We start from the raw sequence: 16036 nt of genomic DNA, 5'->3' as shown, positions 1-16036 counted from the left end.
AGTGGTCCGTCCCCGAGGGGGTTCCAGGTGGTCCCCAACTAAATGATGGAGAGTTGGTTAACCAAATGGACCCTTATAGATCTTTAAAATTACGCTCTCAAGAGTTAAATTATTGTTAAACATCTGCATTACTTAATTTTCAAGAAGTCCACACAATTAGAGAATGTAGAAGAATTGTTATTTAGGGTCAACGTTTGCTTTGCCTGTTAACTTTCCTACGGCACCAAGTTTCCAACATCAATACAGCGTGAAATTGTGGACAAAAAAATTATTCTCCAACGATAACAAAATATTGTACGTTTTGAGGTCTGAGAAGCTAAACCTCATCAGATGGATGGTGCCGTGCGGTTTGAGACGTTGGCCTGGGTTGAGAACAGAGGCGTGTAGGAGGCTATGCAGCAGATGTGAGGGCCGGTCGGGACAGAGGTGACGACACAGACCTGTCACTTCCATCAGCGTTGGCAGGTAATTCTATTGTCAGGGATCCCATTAGTGCTTTTTGCAGGTCACTGAACCCCTCCCTTTGTATCAGCGTCTAGCCACTGTGTGTGTGTGTGTGTGTGTGTGTGTGTGTGTGTGTGTGTGTGTGTGTGTGTGTGTGTGTGTGTGTGTGTGTGTGTGTGTGTGTGTGTGTGTGTGTGTGTGTGTGTGTCTGTGTGCGTGTGCGTGTGCGTGTGCGTGCGTGCGTGCGTGCGAGCGTGCGTCTCAAATATAGTAGAAGTAGGCCTACAGAAGTATGAGATGTGTAAAAGTAATATTCAGCTTTCAATAGGTTTAATATAGGCTTCAATTTTGAAGACCAGATGAGGTTCTTCTAGCCTCGTAAACCAGACTCTTCCTGCCTTCATTCGAATGCAAGGAGGAGTCCGTTTACTAGGCTAAGGTTTTTCCAGCTAACTTCTTTTACATTACTTTATTTGTTTATTTAGACAGGACAATGCATATTAATGGACATTACATAAATGCAATGTAATTACACCGGATTAAGATGCAGATTTTCATCCAGTCCCCACACAAAAACATTAAACAAAACAACTAAATAAATGGAGTTGTTAATTATTATTATAATTTTTTCCCCAGATATATTACAGAATATACAGTATTTTCTCATATATATGAACAGTATCGAGATATAGAAAATATATTATCTTTCAATAATGTAAGGGAAAATAATTCACCAAAATATATATATATTTTTCCTATCTCACTTGGCACCACACAGTACCAGCACAGATGCATCACAATAAAATGTTACCTTTGGGTCGATCTGTGACTGTTTTCATTTGATACTATAATATATTTCTGATTTCAGTAAATAAATATAGTACAGACATAATAAAAACATTCACTGAATAAACATACACTTGAATTCATTATATACAAAGGAGATCGAGACCTTCAGTAAAGTATTACATATTAACACATAGTCCACAAAATATTGTATGTAATGCAATGAGTGAAAATATTAAAGAGGCTGCTAATTAGGATAATTAGTCAGTGTATGTACAGGCTTAAGTCAAACTTTCTGCAAGATACCCTTAACCATGGAATAAACAGTTAAATCAGGGATGTTCATTTAACTGACCCTCCTAATTGTATACTTTCAGAGTTAAAGGTGCTGTTTTTTGTTATATCGCTATACAGTGTTTGTGTCCCCATCTCTGCAGCTCTTTAACAACCAGAAAATACATTTTCAGGCGGGACACCAATTTCATCCAATCAGGAGTGACAACCCAGTTATTAGCTTCAATTTATAGTATTTCAATTTTGACTGCTCATTTTTCCAAATTCCACCTGCTTATTGTGTATCATGAGTTCCCTTTCCTGACCAAACCAAAAATATATTTGCTGTTTAGTAAAGAGCTGGAAAGACAGGTATAGACTGAACAAAACTCAGCAATGATTACTGTAGCATTATTATAGAGCTTGTTAACATTCATAAAACTAAAAAATAAACCACTTACAGCTGCTTTACGTTAACATTCTGGATTTTGATGGTTTCCTTGAAATTGTAATTAATTTAAAAATCTGTTGAAAGGTTGTATCGTTTAAATTCAGTGGCTTCAATGACACACACTTCAAACGAAGAAAGGCAAACAATCACAATACGAGACAGAATCTACAGATTGGTCTGAGCTATGATGTGCTTCCCTGTTACTGCTGCCTGGTAGTCAGGTGGTAGGTCGGCCTTCTCATGGTAGGACTTTTCATGGTAGACCTCGTCATGGTCTGAGTTCTCATGTTCTGAGTTCTCGTGGACTGGGTTTATGTGGTCTAACTGTTCGATGGGCATCGTTGGCTTCTTGTGTTCCCCGTATTCGACGATGGGGTACGTGACCATTGTGAGCAGCAGGACGGCCAGAAGGATGTACAGCTTGGTCTCCAGGCAAATGAAGGTGCTGTAGGCAAAGGCAATGACGAAACCCAGGGACTCCCACATGCGGTAGTTGGCGAACGCTGCCTCTTTGTCTCTGGGGAAGAGCACTCCATAGATGGCTGGAGAGAGAGAGAGAGAGGGCGAGAGAAAGATCATCACCTCAGGTTCATTATTGTTCAATGTTTCCAAAATATACAATATTTCAAAAATAAATCTAACATAATATAAGTTCTAATCAAAACCAAATAATACCTATAGTTTTTTTTATTTTGTATTCTCTCTATGTTTTTATGTTTTATTTGATACACATTTTCTTTGTTTCCTTATTGGATGGGAGAGAAAGAGACGGTATGTTGAGGGTACAGAGGGGGAATGAGATGCAACAATGCTCTCTGTCTGGAAGTAAAACAATGCTATAACGCCATTGATGAACTATCTGGTCAGTTAGAGGCATTCTTCACAGCGTCCCCGATGGGAATCGGTGTGCTGCTATCTTGACACTGTCCTATAATCATGTTCTAAGCTATATTATCTAAGGATTTAGTTTTATTCTCACAGTTGGTCTGTGTTTGCCACACAGCGTCTGCCACGCCCCACAGACCAGGGAACACAAAGAAGACAGGCAGCTGGTCGGGATGAGGCCTCCAGTACAGCAGGGCTATGATGCAGGAGAAGTTGATCGCAGCCGCTGCAAATGGAGAGACGTGGCATTGAGAAACCTTGTTGCTCATTGAGTGATTCAGATCAGAAATCTAAACTACAAAATATATACTGTAGATAGATATTCTTTCAGTTTATCCCCGGCCTTGGTGACAGGTGAAAATTAATCAATGTAAATAATCCCTGTTCCTACTGTAGCTCTGGTCTTAATCCTCTGTATTTTTATATAGACAGGTGATGCTGAATACAAAAGATATACAAACATTTACTTCCGGGTAATACATTATTTACAGGTGTATCCTTTCCATGCAAAGCACTACTGTGAATCTATTGTAGTTCAAGGCTCTCCTCTGTCACTCTGTCAGCAAATCTATCCACCAGAGGGTGCTGGTTTTACATACAGGTTTCCAGTAGGGTACCAAACACCAAACGCCTGTTATAGAGCATCGCAGTTGAAGCCCCACCCCGTCCTCACTCTGGTGTCGGAAGCGTTTTCCGCATTCATTTCTTCCATAGACATTTCATAAAGTATTTATTTAAGAGTTTTTAAGCCTTGGACAAAGCCACCTCGGCTGGAGAGGGATCATGTCAATATTCACATTTTTTTGAATGCAAAGATTAATTAGAAAGCTGAAAAAAAGGGCAGGGTACAAGACTGTGTACATCATTATTTTTAAAATTGCGGAAACTACACTCCCAGAATGCATTGCGAATGTTGTTGTTTCTCTGTTGTTTCCTGAAATAAAGCCCTTAAATCACGCTAAGTTTAGTTATCCAGGCCAGCATATGGCCTGAAATGTAGTGATTGTCATCTCTGTGGACGCTCTTATCGTCATCCTTAACATAGTGGATCATATTTGTAAAAGAAAGACGATCGCTCACGGAGTTATGCTGACGTGCAATAATCCGCCGGGAAGACAGGGGGCAGTAGCTACTTCCGCGGTAACCGCAAGATACATGAAAGAAGAAGAAGCTAGACCAATCACAGACGTCGATTTCACCGGATGTACATGTTTAGCAGTATGGGAAATGCAGTTCTTCTCCGTGCGATCTTGATTAAAACGTGTTTTTACTAAAACTAGAGTGATTGCATACATACTCGGGGGTTCTACAGGAGCATATAGAACCATTTTACAACCACCAGCCTAGTGGTAAGTGTACATTGAATTGCTACGACTTTGTGGCTGATAATGAAAAACGCTATGGTGAAAACGAATGGGTTGTTTACTTCCGACACCGCACTGCGATGCTCTATACAGTAACTGTGATTCTGGGTGCAAATGCAGAATTCTTACAGTGCATTCTTATTACCTGATTTATCAGGCCCATTGCATTGATGCAGATATTAGTTAAAAAAAATGTAAATCTAATACAATTTCATTTTTCCAAGTTGTTGATGCTTTTCAAAGGTTCTCCCCAAAACACTGATTGAATGCAGTCTTCATCATCACAAAAGGCTTTTTCAGCTTCACGTTCACACATCGGTGTAATAATGATATTGCATTTTATGATGACCGGTTAATTGTGTATCCCTTGCTGAAACATATAGCAACGCATTCTCAACTTTGCACAACTCTAGATTGCCTTGTTTACACTGTTAAAGGTATATTTTATTCGTGAACTAACTTTACCTAGGAAGAAGAGAGGAGCTCGGCCAGTGTACATAGCCAACTTCCCAAAGAGGATGGAAGACACTGAATTGCAAGCTCCAAAGCAGATCATCACAAAGCCAACATAATGGATGCCCAGTGCACAAGTGGCATAGTTCTATAATGGAAACAAAAATATTAAAATATGTCCTGGTTGGGATGATGATGATGATGGTTTTCGACGACAGTTACAGTAAGTGTTTGGTTTTAAAGGACAACTTTGTTCACATTTTAGATTGTAATTAGAGAAAACAAAGGATGAGTGTTAAAATGTTTTCATTTACTTCTTTCTACCGTTTTAGCAATTTTAATTACCTTGATTTCAGTGGGGCATGCATGCAAGTGGCTAAATATGGCTTTTTAGACACAATAAGCCAGCGATCTCTTTACAGTAGCCCATGAAAGATTGTGGTGCATCTTGGGAATGGGCTTATTGTGTCTAAAAAGACACATTTAGCCACCTGCACGCATGCCCCCAACCACTGAAAACAATGTCATTAAAATGGCTAAAACGATAGAAAGGAGTAAATGAAAACATTTTAACACATCTTTTCTTTTCTCTAATTACAATCTAAAATATGAACCCTGGTTGTAAAGTTGTCCTTTAAACAAGCCTCAGAAACATCATCGCTCTGTTTTTCCTCTTCACTAGGAAACAAGCTCCTCACCTTGGTGTACTCGCCAGAGAGGAAGCTCTGTTCAAAGCCACTGTACATGGTGAGAGGGATGAGGACGAGGAGCCTGCGGTCCCTGAGCAGGCGGAACGTGGCCAAGAACGTGCTGCAGAATGGCTCCCGGTTCCCGCGGAACTCCCTGGCCTGACCCTGGTCAATGTTGTCCAGGAACACTGCAATAATGATCATGGCCAACACTCCGACTCCTAGAACAGTGTCAAACCCAGGGAGAGATGTTTTCTTTGAAAATTCACTTGCAGACATTATATTGTCAATGTCGGGCAGAAACCTTGTGTCTTCAAGTTTCAAATGTGTAGAAAGACTAGTGAAAATAGCAGATCTAGAAGCATAAATTGATCATGATGTTACCGATGTAGCATCCGACCAGCGTCCAGACCAGTTCTTGCTCTGGTTTGATGGTGGTGACGTTTGGCTGGACGTCACATTCAGCCGCTCCACAGAGCTCCAACTGTTCGTCCGTGATGTTGGCTGGAAGACCACATACATTAAATTAGTCAAAACCATTGCTGGTCTGTCCAGGATGTTAAGAGTTATATGGAATACAACAACTGCCCTGTAATCATCTTTCTTTACAAGGATCTTGTAAATCAAATAGGTCAAGGTCACTCACATTTGGTAGCTGTTGTCTATTTGTATTCATTTGCTTGAGTTTGACCACATTTATATTCATTTGTGTCATTCACCTACAGTAAGTGTTGATGCAACTGCAGACGTAATCTGTGACTGTCCAGATGAAGACTTTGAAGGTCAGTGACCTTGACTTCTGACCTTTGGCCTCCTAGTTTCGTCAGTTCATTCTTAAGTCCAGGTGGACATTTGAGCCAAATATCATGAAATTCCCTCAAAGCGTTCCTGAATATTGCATTCCCAAATATTGCCATTCCCATTATGTTCCTCAGACAAGCCGGAATCATAATACCTCCAGCTTAGGCTGTCTTTGGTGATGACATAAAAATATAACATGGATGCTTAGTGCATCAATGAGATGTGATTATACGAGGAAGAACTTCAATATGTTACCATGGGGACTTCCAACCATGTTACAATTGATAGTCAAGTGTTTCTGAATGGGAATCTGAATGAAATGCAATTGAGATCTAAACCTAAAATGAATAGCAAGTACAGTACTACCTAATTTGGCATCCTGTTGGAATATGAGGGAGGACATGAGGTTTCCCCAGACTGCAGAGGACTGGAAGATGCAGAAGAAGATGCCAAAGTATTGGTTGATGACATCGGCACCCTTCCTGCCGTCCTGGGCAGCCTGTCGATTACCAGAGATGGTCAGGTAGGCACATTTGGCCGACCATAGAGGTGAACCGCCCAAACCCAGGATCACAGAGGTAGGGATGAGTGTGTACCTGTATGAGAAGAGGACAGGCAACCATTCATGACAAATTCAACGTGTTGAACATGATTTGAAGTTGAGGGATAATTTATACAGTTCATTGTCACTTGGTCTTATAACATAGGCTTAAAGGACCATACTAGTAGTACATTAAAGTCATTGTATTCACAGCTTCAGCCATAATATTGTACATAAACATCCCCCCCCCCCCCCCCCCTGGCTTTATTTTCAGATTCCACATTTTCTAAATGCTACCAAATACCTAAATAATTGAGTCATACTACTTTAGTACTTTAATAATTTAAGTGACTTAAATTATGCCTCTTAAGATCAGAGAAAGCCTGAAAGCACCCGGGTAGAGTTTCCTTCTAGATAATTGTTTTGTTTGTTTTAATTCCTGGACAAAAGGTCTTTGTGGTGTCGAGATCTGACGAACAGTCAGACGAAGAGAAGGACGGACAGAGGAACAGACAGACAGACATGTCTCTCACCATCCAGGATAGAGGTTTCCAAAGGAGTAGGAGACATAGCAGGCCATGCTGACCACGATGGTCCACTTGCAGCCCAGGTTCTTGATCATGATGGGGGGCAGGAACATGGAGGAGACGATGATGGAGGCGTAGATGACACTCAGAGATGCCACCCCCATCCCCTGCTCCGCATTCAGACTGCTCTGGACAGGAGAGAGACAGGGTAATGAATGGATGGATGATCATTAAAGGACAACTTTAGTTTTTTACAACAAGGGTTCATATTTTAGATTGTACAGTAATTAGAGAAAAGAGAATATGAGTGTTAAATGTTTTCATTTACTGCTTTCTATTGTTTTAGCGTTTTTAGTATTTTGATTTCAATGGGTGGGGCATGCGTTCAAGTGGCTAAATATGTATTTTAGACACAATAAGCCGGCAATTTCTTTGTTACTATTTACACCAGCCCCCATAAGTCACATCTGCCCATGAAAGATTGCGGTGCATTTTGTGAATGGGCTTCATAATCAGAAGCCCCAACCTGGGGCATCTGATTATGAAGCCAACCTTGGGGCATGCATGCAAATCAAAATCGTTAAAATCACTAAAACGCTAGAAAGAAGTAAATGAAAACATTTTAACATTCATCTTTTCTTTTCTCTAATGACTATCTAAAATATGAAGTTGTCTTACTTGTTTGCACTAACTAGCATTGACTGCTATGGTCTCTTTTGCAAGACACTTTATGTATATATACTTATATATTATTCGCCCCCTCTATTGATGCACCTTCTCTTTATTGGTACTGTACTGCTCTTGTCTTTGTTTTTTTGTTTTGTTTTTTGTTTTTTCCCCTCTTATCTATCTTTTCTTACGTCTCTGTAACTTTGTAAATAACTGTATACTGCTGTGCTTCTACTGGACAACTGAATTTCCCCCTTGGGATAATAAAGGTATCTATCTATCTATCTATCTATCTATCTATCTATCTATCTATCTATCTATCTATCTATCTATCTATCTATCTATCTATCTATCTATCTATCTATCTATCTATCTATCCAACATCAACAAACAGTGACAGTCTGTTTGTTGATGTAATGATTGCACAGAAATAGAGCAATATTGTATCGTGGTGACTGGTGAGACTAAGAATTGCATTTCTTAATTCTGTATATACATTTATTTCTGTGTAGCAGTAAATGTAGCAACAAAATAATGTATGGTAGACATTACAATATAAATTGAATGTAAATGTTGAACAGGTCTCTAGCTAGAAACAAATTGATAGGTAAAAGTAAGGTTATGGTTAAATAAAACAAGAAGAAAGGAATTTCACAAGAACTTTACAAGAAGGTCCGTAAAATCTGGAACATGTATAATTAAATGTTAATTATACATCAAAGAAAAACTGTGCTTTTGCATGTTACTTGTTCAAGCTCTGATGTTAACTGTTCATATTGCTGAGAATAATCTATACCAATTTGCGACAACAGATGACCTTAAACTCTGCTGAACCACCCATCAGTTTAAGTGAACTTGTGTGAACTTACCTGTAGACTTTGCAGGCCTCCATAAGCTGTAAACAGTGACAGAAAGCCAATGGAGACCACCAGCACGTTCTTTAAGTTACGGTTGAACATTTCTGCTTTTCGTAAATCCCCAAGGGACTACACCTTAAAAGATGAATAAATATAAATGTATAATGATTATAATAATCTACTGTATATTCTTGTAAATCAGATTCACAGAGAAACAAAAAATAATCCAAGTGCAAGTCAAAGGAACTTCTCTCTGGCGGACACACGCCTGTCTTTGATATAGTCAAAACGGGCCATATTTGAGTTCAAAGTTCACAGACTGCTGTTGTGCCAGGTTTTTATGCTGTTAGGCAGATGAACCTTATCTTTTTTTATAAACCATTAAAGACAAAGTGCATTATCAACCACCTAACAATAAACCTACTGTATATCTATCCTTCCCTGAACTAGGGCCTTGCTGGCCTGCCCTTTCTTCTTTCTCTCTCTCAGTGGAAAAGTGTCTTGTAACTTTGTACGTCCATATGGGCTGGGCTTCAGAATCAGAATCACTTTACATTTGTCAATTGCCCCTATGTACTTTACTATATATTCATAAAGAATATGAAATACTGCTCCCCATAAGCCACTTGCAGTGCAACATAAAACAGTCACACCTATTTAAGAAACATAAAAAGACCAAAACTAATACACAACATAAACAAACATTTAAAAAGTAAATATCAAACCTAGTGAAGTGAGCGGTGCTATTTATGTGTTCATTTCATTAAGCGTCCCACAAATCTTGGCCAATGTGACCCTTGGTGTACAATAAACTTTAAACGCTTTGTGCCGAGATGTAGGGCAGATGTAGGCCAAGCTTCAGAGCCCGGACATTTAGTGGGTGTACAACAAACTTTGAGTGCTTTGTGCCAAGATGTAGGCCAGATGTAGGCCAGATCCCGGACAAAGCCAAATGTTGAGCTTGGCTCCTTCCAGGTGCCTCCAAAAAATCTGCTATAAATTTTGCCCATAGACTTTTACAGAAATATTTATATAAATTATTTTAAGCCTAAAATCGAGCCATCCAGGATCCTATAGTGAATCATGTCCATAAAACCTTTAATTCTGTGAAAAAACAATAAAGAAATAGCATTTATTAAATATTGTATATCATATAATTAAATATTCAAATATATTTTTTTCACAGAATCAAAAGTTTCATGGGCATGATTCACCAGGATCATGGATGGCTTGATTTTAAATATCTAATAAATATCTATGGGAAAAATTAATGGACATTTTTTTGTGGCACCAGTAAACCACGCCCACTGCTATGCCCTATCCTACTTCATATCAATACATATCATGCCAACCGTTATTGTTATTGAGGGCAGTGACATACGAGAGCAATATTAACATTCAGTTCATCTACCATAAGTGACAGAGGGCAATAGTCGATTCCAGTAAAACAGTCAAACCTTTTCCTTGTGACCACAGAGTGAGATAAGGCACTACTATAGGCTACATATATTCCCTAATCCATGCTGTTAATACACATACTGGGTAACTGTCCCACTGCACCCTTGAACTTGCTTTGAGTGATCTGCACCACAAGTAATGCGGAAATGAGTGATTATTAAAATAATCTTAAATGATAACCAGTTTTGTCAGAAATTGGTTATCATTCAAATACTCTTGTAGGGTGTGTGTCTTGTGAAATTTAATCAGGTACTTATCAGCAGATTAAGAGTGTCCATGCCACAGCCGAATAAATGATTGACTGACTTTTACAGTTATGACAAAATGTACACGTCACATCTGTCACTCTAGATACAAGTAAAAAAGGTGCTCCTTGGAGCACAGGTCTCCGCCAGATCAGGTATGTTATTGTAGCCTGGTCTCAGTCTCTTCCATGCCTTTCGGCCTGGCGGAGGAGACAATTATGACTTCCAGACAGGCAATTATGACTTCCAGCTAATGAACAGAGTTTTGCTCTGAGGGTAATGAAAGCAATGGCTTTCCTAATGTCTATCTCTCCTACCTTTCCGAGTGGTTCTGCACCTTTTGTAACTCAAGGCCCACCTAGGTACGTGTCAAGATGGTCAGAGCCTGCACACCAAAATTAATGCATATAAAATAAATAAATTATTCTGATTTGCTGCCAATCTTGGAATTTTTTTGGAGTGTTTCTGATGCATTTGCACAGTACAAATCGATGTAACACGCCTGCAAATTACTGTTGGGAACTTATTGGCATGCATTTGTTCTAGTGAAAAGCAATATTTGATTAGACAAAACAATCACATACCGCAAACGTGTGTATGTGGATATCATTATCACAATATGATAGCCCTGACAAATATGTGTTAATTACTTGCACAATGTGTTGACTTATTTGATTGTGCAAATACCTGAAAGTTTGGATTACCGGAACACAAGTGAGGCATGACAGATAGCCTCTCATGAGTTGTTCTTGTGTAGAGTTTCACAAACACCTCAAAATACAAGGACTGTAAATGCCTAAGAATGGTTCATAGACCTCTACAGTACACATCAGTGTTGTGCACAGGCCTTGGTTGTGTCCGATATGATTTATGTTTTTATACTGTCATATCAATAAACAGTCCACCCTGTTGTAAAAACACAGCAACGCAAGGATCTGTGTGTACCATACCCATCCCTTTATGCAGAGATAAGCAATATGCGGTGGAAGGCATTAAGAACACTGCCAATCAAACAATTACATTTATAAAATGTATAATGTAAGCATTTAGCACTCTTATCCAGAGTGAATTACTAGTGCACAATTGGAGTAAATGGCACGAACCTCAGTCGACAAATGAACAGTTAAATGGTGATGCAAGTATAGTGCAAACTGTAAAGAATAATTAAAAAAGAAAAGAAAAAGTTCAACAAAGTAACAACAGTAGCCTATGACAAGCCATGCCCTTGATATTCTTGTAAGTCATCATCACCAGTGGTGTAAAGTAACTCAAAACATAAATTAATACATGAAAATGTGATGTCCCTTCCACTTTAGACTGTAGCCTAATGCCAAAAAGTAGGATGGGGTAAAAGTTTTTTAGGGTAAACATAGTTTTCTTGTCATTTGGAACAGGAGCCACTCAGGTTGATGTTGATGGAAAGGGAAGGCTTTGCTGGAGTTCAGTCTGAAGTGAAAAGTACCACAACTGAATGTGATTGTTACCTTCAAGAATGTTAATTTTAGGGCAGTCTTGGTTGGCTAAACTTTTTTATAAAATGTTCTGTAACGTGACCAGTAGAGGGAGCCAGAATCCACATGATAGTGTATGCATTCTTGTGTTATCTGTTTTCCCCGCCCTCTATCTGCTGTTCTCTCTTTTTCCTCAAACTCAGGTCAGTTCGACATTTTAACCCTGCTATCAGCTCTGTGTGATGTCACGTGATGAGACTCTAGTCTCCCTATCATTACTGTTTTCCTTCATTTCATCCGGTTTGTTAGGAATAGTCTTTCGATTTATTTATATCTCACCAATGAGGCCTAGGCTACTACTTATTTAAGGGCATTCATTTCAGTCACAAGAGGTTGTTTCACTTATAGGGGTAGGCCTATTTTACTTTCAAAAAACCTTTTGGTAATTTTAACAGTACTGTGGAGGATGTAGTAAATTAACAACAGACAGAGACTCAGGGGCAGATGTTCAGAGTAGGATCTCCAAGGCATATGGAGATCATCAAAGATCAGCACAAAAACTAAGCTGAGGATTTTTAAGAGCAACGTCCTATTGGGGTTCTCCTGTATGGGGCAGAGTTATGGAAAGTGATACAGGCCTTCTGTCACAAGCTGGACATGGGAGCTAGATTAAGATTCTCCTCCCTATGTCCCCCAGGTTCTATGTTCCCCGCTTCCCTCCAAAAAAGGTTCTGTTCCTGGAACTGATCATAAGTCCGACCTCTAAATATTTCGACCAGGTTAACATTCACCAGGTTAGCATTCATTCACCAGCATTGGCAGGATATCATTTCACCAGGTTAGCATTCACCCAACCAAACTCAACCAAAAAAGAATCTATGTTCCCCATACCAAAAAAAGGTATATGTTCCCAACTCAAATGCAGTAAATAGTCGGACATCTAACTTTAACGTCTCAGGTGATTGGCAGAGGACTACAGATGGAGTGTCAAGAGACACTTAACCAGGAAGGAAGGTGATTTGGGGGGAAGAGTTATGACCACACTAAACATAACAATCTTTAACTAGTACTTTCTTTGTCTCTCTTTATTACATTAATATCACATGGGTACAACCTATATGATCAGTTAAAGCTAATTTATTTTAACATACCTTTGAACTAATATGAACTTCTCATGACATGAAATGATATGACAATAAACACATACATATATCTAAATTGAATACTACTCAATTATAAGACAGATACAAAGACTTTCCATAACAACAAATCAAATAATTTAAATGTATTATTTGTCAGAATGTAGTACTAATCTTAATCACTGCCCCTTAAGGACTCACAATCACTAATAACATTTTTTGTTCTATAGAATAAATCTATGTATTAATTAAAAAAACACTTCTTACGATTTCTGTTTTAAAGCTGAAGAAGACCAACAAAACAACAGTTCAACTAAAGGGCATGAAAGGAGGGTTTTAAGGGCGAAGATTGCTTGAAATAATGTTAGTGGTCCAGCTAGAGCTCAAACAAGGTTGAGAACCAACCACTGATCTATCCTCTTACTTTATCCAACCTTCCATATTAAACTCATGTTAACTGATACTATACTGATTTGTAACATTTATGAGTGAGCAGACACATGTGATTAAATGCCTGGTCACATTTCCTAATAATGATGAAACTTTCCCTTCTTGAGATTCTAATTCCCCTTTCTGTGTGGAATTTCTTGACCTCCGACTTTACAGTAACTGACTTCATTGACTCGTCATCTAAGGCTGCAATCAGACTGGAACGCACAAGTTGAGTGAGAGTTGTGTGGGGGAGGCGGGGGGCAGAGACAGCACAATGCATTGCGGATGGAAGTCGAGTGGTTTGAAGTCTAGTGCGAGTCGTGAGCAAGTTGGACGCAACCACACAACACCACACGACTCGCACTCGACTTCAAACCACTCGACTCCCATCCGGAATGCATTGCGCTGTGCCTGCCCCCCGCCTCCCCCACACGACACGCACTCGTTTTTGTGCCTTTAGGTCTGTAGCCGGCCTTAGGTCACCGGGTCATTTAGTACACTGCTTCTCAAGTTGTGGTCCATGGACAACTAATGGTCCACGGCATGATTACAGGTGGTCCATGTCTGTATTTTCTTGGCTGTAGGATTGGTCAAGTCCTACAGCCAAGAAAATACATAATACTGTTATTATAATACTTCTATTCTTCAGGTATGCTATGCCAGTCTCACATAGCATATCACAGAGATAGTCTACATTGTTACAAAAGGTAAAATAATTACATTTAGCTTTTACTGTCTGAGTGAAAACATATTCAGAACTTCACATGGGACTGTGTTTCATACATGTCTCTTGAAAGAGTCTGTGGACAATCAGCTGATCCTCTTCTGTAGTAAGCTTGAAGTACTTTTGCAATTGAAAGCCTACTCCAATGACCACTGATAATGTTTTGAATTCGTATCACACAAATACCAAAGTTTCTAAAAAGAAAGTTATTACTTTCTACATTACTGAGGGACCACCAGGGACCACATGAAATACCTTCAAGGAGCCCCAGTGGTCCATGGACCACCAGTTAAAAAACACTATTCTAGGTGGTACCCCAGCATATTTTCGTGTGGGGTAATCTTCCGATGTAGAGTATTGAGTCCATTTGGTTCTGGTGTAGCGGATTGACCTTTTTTTGCTGTAGAGTAGGCAAAACACTTTGTCTGTCTGTCTCTATCAGTGTGTGTGTGTGTGTGTGTGTGTGTGTGTGCTTGAATTAATTTCGATTTTGAAAATGTAAAGGACTTCTGGTGTTGCTTTGAGTTCCTCTTCCTATCGCAATCTGCAAAAAAAAAGTAGTAACATCAATCACACAATGAAGAGAGGAAAACAAACACAATATGAGACTGGACTGAGCTATGATGTGCTTGCCTGATACTTCTGACTGGATAGAAGTATCATGGTAGGCTTTCTATTCTCATGGTCAGAGTTCTCATGGTTTGAGTTTTTGCAGGTAACCGATTCGATGGGCATTGTGGGGTTCTTGTATTCCCCGTACTCCACAACGGGGTACGTGACCATGGTGAGCAGTAGGACAGCCAGAAGGATGTACAGCTTGGTCTCCAGGCAAATGAAGGTGCTGTAGGCAAAGGCGATGACGAAACCCAGGGACTCCATATTTTGTAGTTGGAAAATGCTGCCTCTTTGTCCCTGAGGAAGAGCATTCCATAGATGGCTGAAAAAAAGGAAACAAAGAACATTACCACAGGCTCATCATTCAGTATATTTCCAAAGTATATCTCAAATTAAACTAAAAACATATAAAGGATCTAATTGTCTCTAACAGCCGAAAAGGCATGGGAGAGACTGTGTTTTCGCCTCCGTCTGTCCGTCTGTGTGTGCGCGCGTCCGTCCGTCTGTTACCAGCTAATCTCCGGCGCCGTTGGCTCTGGTCTCGGCCAAAACTGTGCACACACACTCCCTGGATGCCAATTCAGATCCTCTGCCCCAAATTTTTCACATGGGCCTTTTATAGCGCCACCATGAGGCCAATTTCTGTCAAACTACTTTTTTGACAGTACTCCTACAGATTTTGTTAAAATCTCTACAGTCAGTGATCGAGAACGGATCTGTCCCAATTTCCATATTCCATCCTGATTGGCTTTAAGATTGGCTTCCAAAGTTTGTAAGATTGGTCTGTTTTGAACAAAATGCCTCGAACGCAGTGTGCAATTTTTGTGAAATTGTGCACGCGCATTCCCACTCAGCCTCATGGTGGTGCTATAACAGGCCAATTTGTGTTTTGTACCTATAACTCCACCGATCAGTGTCAAACTTTGTACGCGCACTCCCTAGAGCCAAGGAAAAACCTTTTCCCTGCATTTTTCACATCAGCCCTTTTATAGCACCACCCTGGGGGCGGACTTATGTAAAAACAATCTTTGGATATTACTCCTCATTTGATCACAAATCAGTACAACAGTATCTCTAGACTAGAGTCATGTGCTCAAGACGGCTCTGTCCCATATTACATATTCTATCCTGATTGGCTAAGATTGGCCTCCAAACTTTGCAGGATTGGTCTAATTCGAACAAAATGCCTCAAATCATGAACACATTGTGCAATTTCGATGAAATTGTGTACG

The 16036-nt window shown here is 39.6% G+C and overlaps 1 protein-coding gene and 1 pseudogene across 2 annotated transcripts in view; both read right to left on the bottom strand.

Annotated features, from left to right (window-relative positions):
* Positions 1-1030: 1030 nt before the first annotated feature.
* LOC308300245 (protein unc-93 homolog A-like) lies at positions 1031-9005 on the bottom strand. The gene is made up of 8 exons (XM_080744060.1): positions 8753-9005; positions 7221-7402; positions 6513-6742; positions 5730-5849; positions 5355-5566; positions 4669-4804; positions 2934-3065; positions 1031-2496 (listed from the first exon to the last, which is right to left on the bottom strand). Exons 1-8 carry the CDS (start codon positions 8840-8842, stop codon positions 2120-2122), a joined length of 1479 nt encoding a protein of 492 aa, XP_080600186.1. The 5' UTR covers positions 8843-9005; the 3' UTR covers positions 1031-2119.
* A 5802-nt stretch (positions 9006-14807) lies between these two features.
* LOC308301111 (protein unc-93 homolog A-like) overlaps positions 14808-16036 on the bottom strand; it is a 4404-nt pseudogene continuing 3175 nt past the window's right edge. The window contains exons 7-8 of the transcript XR_013963378.1: positions 15655-15671; positions 14808-15126 (exon numbers count right to left, since the gene is read on the bottom strand). The product of XR_013963378.1 is annotated as a protein unc-93 homolog A-like (transcript). The remainder of the gene's footprint in view (positions 15127-15654; positions 15672-16036) is intronic.

This window comes from Nannobrachium achirus (assembly GCF_963921795.1).
Source record: "Nannobrachium achirus genome assembly, chromosome: 16".
Lineage (NCBI taxonomy): Eukaryota > Metazoa > Chordata > Actinopteri > Myctophiformes > Myctophidae > Nannobrachium > Nannobrachium achirus.
Note: the sequence above shows the minus strand (reverse complement) of the source record. Positions and strands in the feature narration are given on the sequence as shown.

What these genes read in the sequence shown, in the direction of transcription:
- LOC308300245 (XM_080744060.1), bottom strand. Translation starts at nt 8,842, where the DNA reads ATGTTCAACCGTAACTTAAAGAACGTGCTGGTGGTCTCCATTGGCTTT. An exon ending in AGCTCCTCTCTTCTTCCTAG is followed by an intron (nt 3,066 to 4,668) that starts GTAAAGTTAGTT and finishes CTCCATTTGCAG; the next exon opens with CGGCTGCGATCAACTTCTCC. An exon ending in GTGGCAAACACAGACCAACT is followed by an intron (nt 2,497 to 2,933) that starts GTGAGAATAAAA and finishes CTCTCTCTCCAG; the next exon opens with CCATCTATGGAGTGCTCTTC.